Below are 13181 nucleotides of genomic sequence, written 5' to 3' on the forward strand. Positions count from 1 at the left end.
AACCCCATGTAAACGCAGGGCGTGAACCCGACGCATCAGAATCTGTGAGCTGTCTGCTTTCAGCACCAATTGCGTGTTCGTGTACGTGCCGTCGGGTGAGAAAGCCGACATCTCACTAATTCTGATGCATCAGGTCCGCGCCCTGCATTTATGTCTTTTGTGTTATTCAAGCGTTATTCAAGCTACTCACCTCTCTCTATCCAGCTGCACTTTCAAACGTACACACGCGAAGGACTGCAAGAATATCTGGACCACGGCCAATCAGAGAGGTCCCGGCCCTGACTATGATTGGTTTAGACCATGATAAGGGCATAATGTGTCTGTTGTTGATAACGCGGAGACTTCAAGAGTTGCAGAGACCTTTTTTTTTTTTTGTGTGTGTGTGTCTGTGTGTGTGTGTGTGTGTAATGAACAGCTGGTCTCACCCGTGCGACCTAGGATTTTTTTTTTTTGTCACACAATTGAGAAATTAAGTCGCATATGCGACTAAATTGGTCGCACTCTAAAGCCCTGGTGTTGGTCGCCCCGCTCTGCTTCCTCTCAAACCACACAATAAAAATGAGGTGGAAGTGCTAGTTACTCTCAGCTGGATGCTTTTATGAGGCAGAACATAGATAAAGGGAAGTAAAATACACTAGAGGGCATTTACGCTGCTGTTGGCGCAATTGGTTTCTCACTTTTCTACAGCATAAAGCCACTAAAGCCTAAAGACATCCTCTGCTTCACTTGTTTTGGCATTTATCTCCATTTCTCTCTTCCTATTCCTGTACATTCTTCAGATACAGAACAGTGCTGCTCCTCTAGATTTACAGAATATTTAACGGTCCACAATTTTTATTTTTAATGGTCCCTATCCTGCAGATTAAATTGATACTGCCTGACTTTTCAGCTCCCAGTGTTGAACAGAAAAGCCCTAACACTCAATTCTGAAGCTAGGAGACACAAACTGGGTGCGATACCAATCAAACTAAAGCAAGGTGTAAAACAAAACATTTTAGTTAACTGAAATATGAATTTAAACTAGGGCTAAGAGAAAAAGGTATTAAGTAACTGAAACAATACAGAGTGTAGGCGCGAGATGGTAACATGAAAAATGTAACTATTTAAAACTAAATACTTTTTAAACTACATGTAAATTGAAATAAGCAAACCCAGTGTGGGAACTAAATGAAAATAAAAATGGGAGAAAATATATTCAAATTAATTTAACCCCCCAAAAAGAAGCAAAACATTATATTTAGACTAATATATTTAACTAGGTGAACAACATAAACTCTGCATCATCTGCTACCACACTGTGGCAGCGCATCCACTCTTATGTAAGCTCCACAGGGTGTGGCAAACGATGTAGCCTACCACTGTTTTGCCTTCTGCTCGGAGCTGTACAAAAAGGTGGACAACAGTGTTGGTCCAGTTCTGCTTGTATTGAATGAAGAGAAGGGTGAAGCTGTTGCAAAGGTGCGTTGCTAAAGCGAGGGTTAAATTGAGCACTGCTTCCTGCTTGTTGTTTTGTGCAGCGTTTGGGACGTTACCTAATTAAGTCAGTCTCATAGCTTGATGCAGTTTCACAACAAGGTATCACTGCCAAAATTAAGAGGATTTTAATTTGCTATTAAAGTCCCTGAAACATCAGGTGCTTGTCAGTGTTACTACATTAGTTCTTATAGGCTGTAGTCTTCAGGGTCCAATATCTACAGTAACATACAGGTCAGACTTTTGTACAGGCCACATAGAGAAGCTTTAGAAGGACTTGGATGCATAATGAATGAGAGCAGCCCATATGCGATGTCATGACGTCAAGGTCTGCCACGATTGGCTGAGCCAAGTCTGTTGCGGCGCCAGCGATTGGCTGAAAGTAAAACTGCCTGAACATCAGTGAAGGCTTAACTCAGACCTTTTGTTCCAAGCGAGCATGCGTACACTGACCCCAGACCTGCGAGCACACAATGTACAGATATACAGCGTGAGCAGTAACGCTGGCCGTCTTGCATCGGTGCTTCAAGTCAAAAGTAATTGCACTGATTATTTCCGATACCGGCCAACTTCCAGCTGTTACTAGGATTAGTGGCACTGGCAGTTAAGGGAAGAAAAGATGATGTGACTTCCACCTAATGGGGTTAATAATTTCACTGCGTGCATCGAGTTGAATCCCACCAACAAACTCCCGAAGTGTGCCCTTTTTCCGCCATTTTGTGGCGCCCACGGCTCCTCGCCATCTTCACTCTTCAGGGTTGCCCTTTTCCCCTCTTTGTTCTCTACTTTTCTTCAGTTCAGTAGCCGATGCTGCTCTCTGTACTGCTGATGGACGATGGTGGCAACGACCAATCAGCTGTTTGTTGTTATTGTGGCCTTTGTTCAGACACTAGTGTAGACTTTGTATGTGCTTGTGTTTGCTGAAGTGTTTCTCCATCTTTTTTTTATTTTTTATTTTTTTTTATTTTGATAGTATGGAGGTACACGTGAGGCGTGCTGTAGCTGGGACCCACATTCAGGGCACGTATTCTACCACTGAGGAGAGGTGGCAGCATGGCTAAAGATGTGCACGTTCTCCGCGAAATGAGTTGAGTCTTTGCGGTGTGCGGGGAAGTGTCTAGTGTATTCAGGGCTTACCTCTCTTGTCATCAAAGACAGACTATTACAGGAAAGATGAAAGGGAGACGAGGTGTAGGGCAAAAGGGAGTGATTTAAAGGCAGCCAGGAGAGTGCTGATGGGGGGGGGGTGTGGTCAAAAGTGGCTCATCCTATTGGATGGATCACCCTGATCTCTGCTGACAGTTTACATAACAACAGAAGAGGAGGTGACGTGACTCCTTACGCAGTGACATCACTGCCCACCCTCCTATGCTTTTGCTCCACATACCCAATCATCTCAGCCTCTACTTGTAATTCAGGCCTAGTTAGGAGGCAAATCAGGAGGACGTAACACACTAAGGTGCACTCCTGTTGTGTACGCGCACACACTCCTCTCCTAGTCTCCACTGCTGGTCAGACACCCCTATGTGGAGCTCCCACAGCTGAAGGGAGTGAGGAGGTCGGGCCCAAAGGACAGGGGTCAGGAGGACAGAGGAGGAGGTGCAGTGGTAGTGTTGGTGGCAGTGGTGTTTGTTTTTGGGGACACTTTGGTGGGGAAGCGGGTTTGCATCAATGAGAGACAAGGGGCTGGCCAGGGCAGGAGCAGCAGAGCAGGACAGGGACGGCATGGCCCTGAAGCTGCTCTTCTGGGAGCTGGAGAAGCATCTGAAGAGGTAACGATGGCTGTGGTTTTGTCACGTTGTCAGAGGACTTGTGGCAGCTAGGTGGGGTTAAATACAGGCAGATGGCAACGGGGCTGTGCGGTGAGGTGTCTGTGTGCTGTTGTTGATCTTGTGGTGCAGTTTCCAGTATAAACAAGCATCAGCGTGTGAATGCGTTTCCCACCTCTACCTGCAGCAAAGGCCGCTTAAACTCCAGCTGCCAATGTGTTCAGTGACAACGCGGTCTTGCTTCTATGTGTGCATGTTACCCTCGACTGTGAGAGCATGAGGGCGTGACTGGCTGTAGCTGCTTTGTCTTCAGTGTCATTTTTCCCTCCAGTCCAAACTGTCAGTGATAAGCACTGTGTTAAAGTCACTCTAACGAGCCACTCAACACGACCAGACCCCAATAAAATATTTGCATAACAATCTTTTTTAGTAGATAAATTACCCTACTTTTTATAGTTGGCGTGCAGCCCCCTCGCCTCCCCATTGTTTTCTTTTTATAAGCAGATATCACCGCAGCATGTGATGATACTCCTTTGGATGTGAAGTGTGCTAAAGGGGGGAAAGCAGAAGTAACTGGAGATGTCATTTTTCCACTTCTCTAAAATCACTCGATCCTATCAAAGTTCCTTCATCAGAGCCGCCAGTCAATGACGGAGCCAGAGGAAGTGAAACACAAAGATATTAGCAGGCCACAGGCCTTGTCGTCGTCCTCCCCCTCCGAGAGGTGTCTGATCTCCAACCCTCAACACTCCCTTGTTTAAACACGGCTACTTTTGTAATGAATATCCCAGCCAGGGACAGATATAACCCAACTAAGGTGCTTAAAAGGTGCAGATTGTTCCATGCTCTGATTACAGTCTCTTACATGCGTGCAGTCAGTCAATGAAAGCTCAAACCAAAAACCACAACACGAACGCCAGGACAGCAACGGCTTCTTTTTTTCGTGCTTTGTTTCCAGTAAATTTACTTCCTTTATTTTATGTCCACTCCTCCATACCGTAAAAATCACACGTTTAAATAATCTGATTGATCATTCAAGGAAAATATTGATCCTATTGGTGAGGTTTGTGCTTTTGTAGTGATCTGAAATATAATTATCACGGTAGGGTTTTTTTGTTTGTTTGTTTTTTAATTATTACTGCATAACATTTTAGTTTTCCAAGGTGGAATATTAAAAAAAGAAACTAAATATTTACATTTGAAATTGAGAAATTTCTATTTTGCTTAAAAAAAAAAAAAAAAAAAAAATCCATCATCATATATAGATGATGTATGAAGGGTTAATTTGAGAGTCATTGCCTTTTTTTTCCCCCACTAATTTTTTTCCACCAGTGCTGAAAGCAAATAATGGTTAATTAATTTATAATTTAAACAAGTAAATCTGGGGGCTGGGCAAAAATAAATAACTCCTTAATTAATGAGAGAAAAGATGTCAGCTTTGTAGTTTTCCTATGCCTCATTTAATGTTTTGTTTTACTCGTAGTAGTAGTAGTAGTAGTAGTAGTAGTGGTAGTATTACACAGTTGTAATTAACATGTTTCAGGTAGAGTTGCTTTATTAATTTAAACTGGAATAATATATATTTAATGCGATTACACATTATATTTCCCAATAATTACATAAAAAATGTGTTTAAAAAAAATCAAACCATCCAGTTGTTTAAATGAAATTAGAACGAAATTAATCAGAAAACTATGGAAGTTTATTTCCGCTACTGAAAAAAAACCTAAACAAATTAAAAAACAAAACAAAGAAATAAGTCAAATTTTTAAGACAGTGACCTGAAATCTTGACTTGGCTTTACAAAAAAAATAAAATCTGTGACAGCAACGAACTGCAAATTGCTGAATTTGGGTTAACACCCATTCGTTTCTGTTTAATGATTAACAGTTAAAGAAATTCAGTGCTGAGCTTTCCTCCAGCTGAATCGTTGTTCTGGCAAAAGAAGAGCAAGAGGGAGTTTATAAATAATCTGCAACAACGCCTCCTCGCTAACAAAGAAGAGAGGGTGGTCCAGTGTGACTGTACAGCAGAGTGCATCCACATATCAAACAGGCCTGGAGAGGAGAAAAAGCTGCTGCACTGTTTGGTATGAAACATGAAAACCACTCGGCAGACTTTCAGTGTTTGTGTTTATATTTATCTTTGACATCTGGCCAGTGCCGAGGTCGGCTTTTACCTGCTTTTAGGGTCAACTCCTGGTCAGTTTGATAACATTTGCTCAAAGCCCGTGGTAGGGCCAGTAATGCATTCAGATGTATGAGTGGCTTTAATACACAACTTACACCCAATAGGGGGCGACATTGTTTTACATAACAGCTTCTGAAGGTTTGCCATACCTGCATTACATTTTTATCCTGTGTATGATGTGAGAAAGCAAAAATAAGGCTTGTTGTGTCTGAACAGCTGCCCTATTGTGTGACCCTCTTTTAGCGGCGGCAAACATAAGGCTCCGGTGCAAGAATCTGCCCACTAGTGACTCCAATCTGGCCCACTGGTCAGTTTTGGAAAATGTGAAGGAGGAGCATAAATCTTGGATCTTTAACTGTATTTTTATCTTTTGCAGCTTTTACTACTGATAAAGACCTTCCTCATGGTCATTCATACTACACGAAAGCAAATAAAGTACATAAATAACAACTAAGTAGATAAACAAGTAGATGATGGAAATTTTTTGCTTTTTCTCTACACTTTTTTTTTCACTACATTTTTCATCTATTGTAAAAATGCATTGGTTTTTTCAGTTTTTTATTATTTTATGTATTTTATGATCACAGGACAGTCTGCACAATAAGCTAACAGAACCTTTACTGTCATTTTAAAATATGTATTTCCTTCAGTTTAAGCCAAGAGTCATGCTGACACACTTCTGCCATTAAATATAACAGTGTTTCTTTATCATGTAGAAAAACTAAGTCGAACTGGTCAAGTTACATTTCCTAAAATGATTTTGTGAACTTGGAAAACTAATGAAAATAAAAAAAAATATGGAGGAAATACTCGTTTTAGTATTTGTTAGTCTGTTTAAAAAAAACAAAGTGTTACAACTTGCCTGATTGACGAACATGATTAATGACAATTTGGATGTCTAATGCTTTACTGAGTCAACTGCTTTCAAGAAGTATGTTTTTATTGTAATATTTGTGCTGATTTTCCTAAAACTTACGTGGGACATATTTCTTCCATACAATAAGAAGTCATAATCAGTGAAATAAAGTGAAGTGAAATAAAAAAATAAAAGCTAATTAGAAAACACAACTGTAATAACTCTGAAGTGTGACAGATAAAACAGGGATGTTCTTGTTTTATTTAGTGAGCCACATACAGCCCAGTTTGATATCAATGGGAGCCGGACCAGTAAAAGTAAAAAAAAAAAAAGAACTGTCAGTGTACAAACATTCAATTACACATTTAATCTCCAAGATATCTCAATGTAAGATAAAGTAGTGCAGTTTAAACATCACGCCCCAGTTTATTAATATGATAAAGAAATTCTGCTGGAGTAAATGGGAGACATGAGTCAGCATGACTCTGGGCTTATATTGTATGATATGGGTAAAATTACAGAAAAGGTTGTGATGGACTATTTTTTTTAAATTATAAAACACAAGGTTTTTGTTTTAAAAGGACAGAAAAATGTCCCATCTACATTTCTACTGTAGATAGTGGGGGTGGGTGGGGGACAGTAATTTTCTGTCATTATGTTTTTTAATATATTAAGTAATTACTCTGTCGTAGCATGAATAGCCATGGGGGAGTTCTTTATCAGCAAGAGAAGCTGTAAAAAAACAAACAAAACAAAACAACAAACATTAAAAATCCAAATATGTATGTCCTACTTCACGTTATCCAAAACCATCCGGTAGGCCGTATTGGAGTCTTTGTCGGCCGATTCTGGGCCCCCGGGTCTCATGTTTGACACCCCCTGGGATAGCTAAAAAATATGTCGCATAAATTGTTATAAGCAGCTTCCTCTCCGCCAATCAGGCGCCAGCCAGCCGCATGTGTTATGCAAATGAGCTAACTCGTTCTCCAATCAGAGGGCTGCTGGAGCTATTTTCCCGCATGCATCAAGGAGAGAGGGAGCGGAGCTGCAGCCCGCCGCTTTCAGTCTTTGTGTGCTCTCTCCCGGCCGGTCGCCCGGAGAGCAGTGGCAGCACCCAGCTCTCAATAATGCGCTGTTTTTTCTACTTTTATACCGCCGGAGTCCCAGTTTGTACACACGATGCGTCGCCTGCGGGGCTTTTAATGGACGGGATAGCATGAGCTCCCAGTGCTACACGGTGGCGATGGACCTTGGCGTTTGTCAACTGAGGAATTTCTCGATTTCGTTTCTGTCCTCTGCGCTTGGGAAGGAGAGTGCATCAGTCAGGGTTGATAATAGGTAAATGTCAGCACTCTGTCTTTGAGGCTGTGAGCAGAAGATTAGAAGGGGGGAAGGTGCCTTTGCAGACTACTTAAAATCTCTCTCAGCGCTGTCTTTAAGGGGAGAAGGAGAAAAACAACAGCCGCAGTGGTCACAGCTAATGTTGCATCATCATCAAACAGGTTTTCCTCTCTCTGTCTTGCAGCTCCTCGGGTGCAAGTGTGGTGGCCATCGACAACAAGATCGAGCAAGCAATGGTAGGTGACACTTTGTACCCCTTTAAAAAAATGTATTTATTTTTAAACCATCTGCAGTATGCTTTCTGCAGTACTTGCAGCCCTGTGGTGTTATGTAACCCGAGCACCTACAGCGGTAAACTGTGCCCCTCCTGCCTTTTTATTTTCGCGTTTTCTTGCACTGCATGCAGTGTAGTGTGCACAGAGCACTGGAGACTGGAAAAAGCTTTTTAGAAATTAAGATGCAGATGCGTCAGAAGCTTTTTTCTTTTCTTTTTTTTTTTTTGCGCGCTAGTGCACCTGCGGGTTTGCGGGGAAGCTTTCTGCTCTGTCGCGATTTGTACCGATGACCCTCGAGCTCTCTGGTAGCTCAGTTTGAGTCAGGCTCAGGTTCACACGCCCCCCCCCAATACATCTACATACGGCCCTTCTCTCTCTCTAGTTTCCAAGTGTTGCTAGGCAAGCAGGAGCCTCCCCTCCGCGCGGTATAAATAACTCGGCCGCTGATTGGCTCCTCCCACTCCGGTGCAGGAACATTTTGTTCCCTAGTTGCTACATATCAGGGCAGGGAGGAGGAAGAAGGAGGGTCCACCAAGGAGGGGATGCTCAGATTATTAAACCCAAATCCCCCTTCAGCTCTGTTCTGCCTTCATCATCACCGTCATCGTCGTCATGGGAATAATCTGTGAAGCTGTTTCTGCAGGAGTTCATGTCGCCCTTGTTTTCCTCATGCTGCTGAGACAGCTGGCACGAGCCCCTGCAAGACTCATGCTAATTTAGCCTTTGCTGTGTCACACATTTCCTCCAGCAGCTGCTTGTTTTTATTCTGCAAGAATTACTCCGATTAAATTAAAACACGGTTAAGTGCATTGTGCAAGCATGCCGAATAATTTCCAACCCTTTTGCTGATAAAAAGTCTGAAATATTGAACAAAACATGCATAAATATTTACCTCACAGTGATGTAAAGTGGAGGAAAATGGCATTTAGTCATATTGGAAATGCCAAATCCTGCAAATGTTTTCAATGTGTTTGCTTACAGATCTGGGGGGAAAATGAAATTGTGAAGCTGCGATTCACCAAAATAGCCACCCCAAGCCACTAAATGTCTCAATGTAAACACTTGTGCATTACTTACTCTTTCATTTAGTGCAAGTAATAACCTGAAGTACAGCTGCAGACTCGTGGCAGGTGAAAAAACTTTACATTTGTAGTCCACTCATGGGCTTCTTCTTTTAGTATGTTTTATAAAATGTCAACAAAAATGCAAAACCTGACTGAACCTGAAAATCTAAATGTAACCATTTAAAGCCTGAACTGTGAAATAATTGCCAGAAAATTTATTTGTTTACTGAACCTTCTGACAGTTTATTTTAACTAATTAAATATTAATTTACATATATGGATTTTAATTTGTCATATTTGCTACATCCTTTTTTTTTTGCAATCTATTGCTTCAAACTGTATTGTGCAACTTATTCAGTTTTTTGGGGGCGTGCACCTCTGACACATCCATATCACACTGATGTAGAAGTCTCAAACTGTGTGCAACACTGATTTTGAAAGGGGTTAAGAAGCCTCAAATAGTACAGTTTGAGATTTAATTTAGCTTAAAATGACCGTATTTGTTGCTAGCTGAGCTTTCTGTTGAACAACCAGCCAGTAAACATTCAATAATTTCACTTCTGACTGGAAATATAAAGTGGAAAGAAGCACATTTGTAATTGTTGTTGTTGTTGTTGTTGTGTAAGGAGCCCAGTGCCGCTGTATTATTTACTCATTCTTTATCCCCCACCCTCTTCCTCCAGGATCTGGTGAAGAGCCACCTGATGTACGCCGTGCGCGAGGAGGTGGAGGTGTTGAAGGAGCAGATCAAAGAGCTGATCGAGCGCAACACTCAGCTGGAGCAGGAGAACAATCTGCTCAAGACCCTGGCCAGCCCCGAGCAGATGGCTCAGTTCCAGGCTCAAGTCCAGACTGGCGGCTCCCCGACCGGCACCGCCCAACCTCCGGTCCCGGCTGGCCCCTCCACGCAAAGCTCCGGCCCATCTGCATAACCCAGACATTGGAGAGCCCCCTGACGATGAGAGACCGGGGGGATGGAAGAAAGAAGATGAGGAGGAGGAGGAGGAGGAGAAAGGAGTCTCGTCATACTGTGAACAGACTCTAGCATCAAGACTCTGCCAGTGTTTGGAGGAGCACACACTTGGACTCAGCCGGAGGATGAACCACTCTCTTTTGTTGCACATTTTATTTAACTGACTTTGGAGTCACACCGATGTGTAAGTGCGCGCGCGTGTATGTGTGTGCGTCTGTGTGCGCGTCTTTGCCTCGTTTCTGACTTTTAACCACCCGCTTAAGACAATCCTCGTTGTCATGCTGGTTGTCGTTGTAATCATCATCATCATCATCATCATCATGGTGACAACAACAATGCGGGGAAAGGGCCAGAGCTAACAGGAACCGACCATGCCACCATCTTCAGGGCCGCTTAAAAAAAAAAAAAAAAAAAAAAAAAAAAAAAAAGGAGGGCGGGAGGAGTTAACCAAGGGCCCGGCCAATCAAAGAAGCAGGATCTTGTCAGTGCCGTTGAATACGTCGCGGTGTGACCCCCTCCCTGCTGAAAACGTGTGCCATCGTCCCCCGCCCCGCCTTGCCTCACCCTGACTGTCCATCAGCGCACAGTGGGGGTTTTGGGTTTTTTTTTGTTTGTTTGTTTGTTTGTTTTTTTTAATTCAACATCTTCCTGTTTTCCTGTCGCACTTTTTTTCCAAGCGGACTTTTAACGGATGACAGAAGATTCATATGACCCACCCTGAATCCGGGAAAGTCCCGGGTCTCTGAGGATCACCAGTCTTGACATTCTTGAAGGGGAGGATGGTCATAAAATCTATGAATTAAATATCAGCTGCTTCTCATTGTTCACTTTGAGAACTGAGTTTGAGGTCCACGTTGCCCACCCTTGACACCCCCTCCCTGTTCTTTCTCAGACAGCGCATTAAAGATTTATGCAGGGGATCAATGTTTTTTTTTTTTTGTTTTGTTTTTTTTGTTTTTTTTAAAGAGGCCTGGGAGAAGCTTGTTTTGTCTGTCCTATTAATTTTGTTTTGTTTTTGTTCTTGTTAATGTAATAATGTCCAAGTGATCTGTAAAAATAAATGGCAGGAAGGCAGTTCGATAGGACATGACTGTTTCTAGCTAGTGATCTTTGTATAGGTGAAAATTTTCCAGTTCAACTCTGCCAAGTGCCTGGTTTCCAACCATAGATACATATATAGAAGCCTTGTTTTTGTTGTTGTTGTTGTTGTTGTTCTACTCTTTTGTATATATATCTATGGTATGGCCAGGTTTTTCTCTGATCTACCTGTGATGTCATTACTCAGGGTGGCAACAGAAGAGGACCTTTTACCTCCACACTAAGATGCTGTCTCTCCTGTGGTGACACACGGCCTTGTACTGTATCTGCCGTCGCTTCAAACTCACTCGCTCAAATGATCTGGACTCTTTAACCATTTGGAGACGTGTGTAGTTTTTTGTTGTTTATTTTTTTTCTTTTAAATAAATCTTAGCATTATTTTTTGTTTTGTTTTTTTGTACAGCCAAGTGTTTGAGTTGCTCATAGTGCAACTGGAGCACTGAACACAATAACGAGACATCTGGCTTAAAAAAAAAAAAGAAAAGGAAAATGCCCAGCAGCAGAAGTATGTTGATGTTTTGTGCATGTTCCTCAGCCCATCACAAATGTGACGTTACAATTGCACTAGACAGTTGCACCTCAAATAAAAAAAGAAAAACATGACAAAAACTGGGAATGTTTTTTGGGGTTTTTTTGTCTGTTTGTTTTTTTTTAAGTCATAAATTTATCATATGTTTACATCTTTTCTCCTATGGAAGCTGAAAAATTATAGGTATTATAGATTTAATTAGAAAAACGGTCATTTATATTTATGGCTTCCCAGTTTACAACATGAATGGCTGGCTCTGCCAAAACTCCTTGCGCATGCGCAAATGGAGTCTACTACGTAAATATTTATATATTACACGGGTGTCTCATTGGTTCTATATGGCCGAGCCTCCCCAACAGAACCCTATGGTCGGCCCGCCCATCCGCCCGATTCACATGGACGTGCCCGCTAATTGCGAGAACGCGCAAAGGTGGAGTGAGCAGGAAAAATGTAGAACGACGGCTGAGGAGCCGAAGATGGATTTTGACACTGAAATACGTTACAACGGAGGTCCCGCCCCGTTTTTAGTGCATTATATTTAAACGGGTAAAATCAGCCGCTAGTTTCATTTTGCAGGGAAAGTTGAGACTTAAAAAAATGCTTGAACAGTATGAATGTGTAGTTTTGCGGGTAAAGATTAGCTGCTACCGTGCGTGATATATTTATGCAGAGCCAGAGATTTTAGAAGTAAGAAATCAGAAAAAGACGAACATAATTTCTCTTGTTCAATCAGGCCGTTGCATCCAAAGCCACACCCAGAATCATTAACGTGTACAGCTGTGCAGTAAAAGTGGTCATTAATATTTATGACGGCGCTTTACAATGAAAGTCAATAAAATCACCTGTATTATTTATTAAAATAGGAGCATGCTCTGTTGACTTGTACTAATGGTGAGCTGTATATTTATATTATGCAATTTAACTTATGTTAAGGTAAAGGTTTGATGGAAGGACATTAAAGTATAGGAAGTGCAAAACATAAGGTTAAAAGGAGCATCACTGAGAAGTATGTGTAACCAAATGTTGCTGTTTAAGTGGGGCTACACAGCATCTTTATTCCTTGTCTCCCTGGCCCACATCTTGAGACAATGTCCCACATTTTGACTGGGGCTCTGCAGAACATGCACGTCTCTACAGTCCATCTATGGCCATTTTCCTGAAAGGCTATAGATGGACTGTAGAGTGAAATGAAGATTATGCCCATCAATGAAAGTTACAAAGTGTGTGTCATAATTGGATAGAAATTGCTAAAATTAGTCAGATATGTCTCAAAAAAGCCAACTGAATCCCAAAAACTGTTACTAGACAGAAAAACATCTGAAATAACAGATAATACAGGAGTATATGAAGACTATCTCATGCTAACGTAAGAAGAATTTCTTTTTCTTACTACCAAACCGTACTAGCCATGCATGGGATATATGGAACATAAAAACACGTCTATACTATGATATTCAATTCTATACAATAGCATTCCATTTAGTGCTCATTTTAACCATCAAATCTACAAATATATACGATTGTGGGATTTGCATGAAACATTTGTATATGCCATATAGATGTTGGCACTCACGGTGCCCTAGACAATGTTTATGCAAAGCTTCATCAAGATT

The 13181-nt window shown here is 41.7% G+C and overlaps 1 protein-coding gene across 2 annotated transcripts in view; it reads left to right on the forward strand.

Annotated features, from left to right (window-relative positions):
• Positions 1-11648, forward strand: part of LOC100701007 (TSC22 domain family protein 1) — a 28868-nt gene extending 17220 nt beyond the window's left edge. The window contains exons 1-3 of one of the 2 annotated variants that reach the window (XM_019351828.2): positions 7300-7626; positions 7814-7865; positions 9652-11648. In XM_019351828.2, coding sequence (XP_019207373.1) covers positions 7505-7626; positions 7814-7865; positions 9652-9900 — 423 coding nt within the window. In that variant the 5' untranslated portion in view covers positions 7300-7504 and the 3' untranslated portion in view covers positions 9901-11648. Of the gene's footprint in view, positions 1-7299; positions 7627-7813; positions 7866-9651 lie in introns of those variants that run through there. The other variant, XM_005452369.3, reaches the window with a different exon arrangement.
• The last annotated feature ends 1533 nt before the right edge of the window (positions 11649-13181 follow it).

The sequence above is a fragment of the Oreochromis niloticus genome, linkage group LG23 (genome assembly GCF_001858045.2).
Source record: "Oreochromis niloticus isolate F11D_XX linkage group LG23, O_niloticus_UMD_NMBU, whole genome shotgun sequence".
NCBI classification, from domain to species: domain Eukaryota; kingdom Metazoa; phylum Chordata; class Actinopteri; order Cichliformes; family Cichlidae; genus Oreochromis; species Oreochromis niloticus.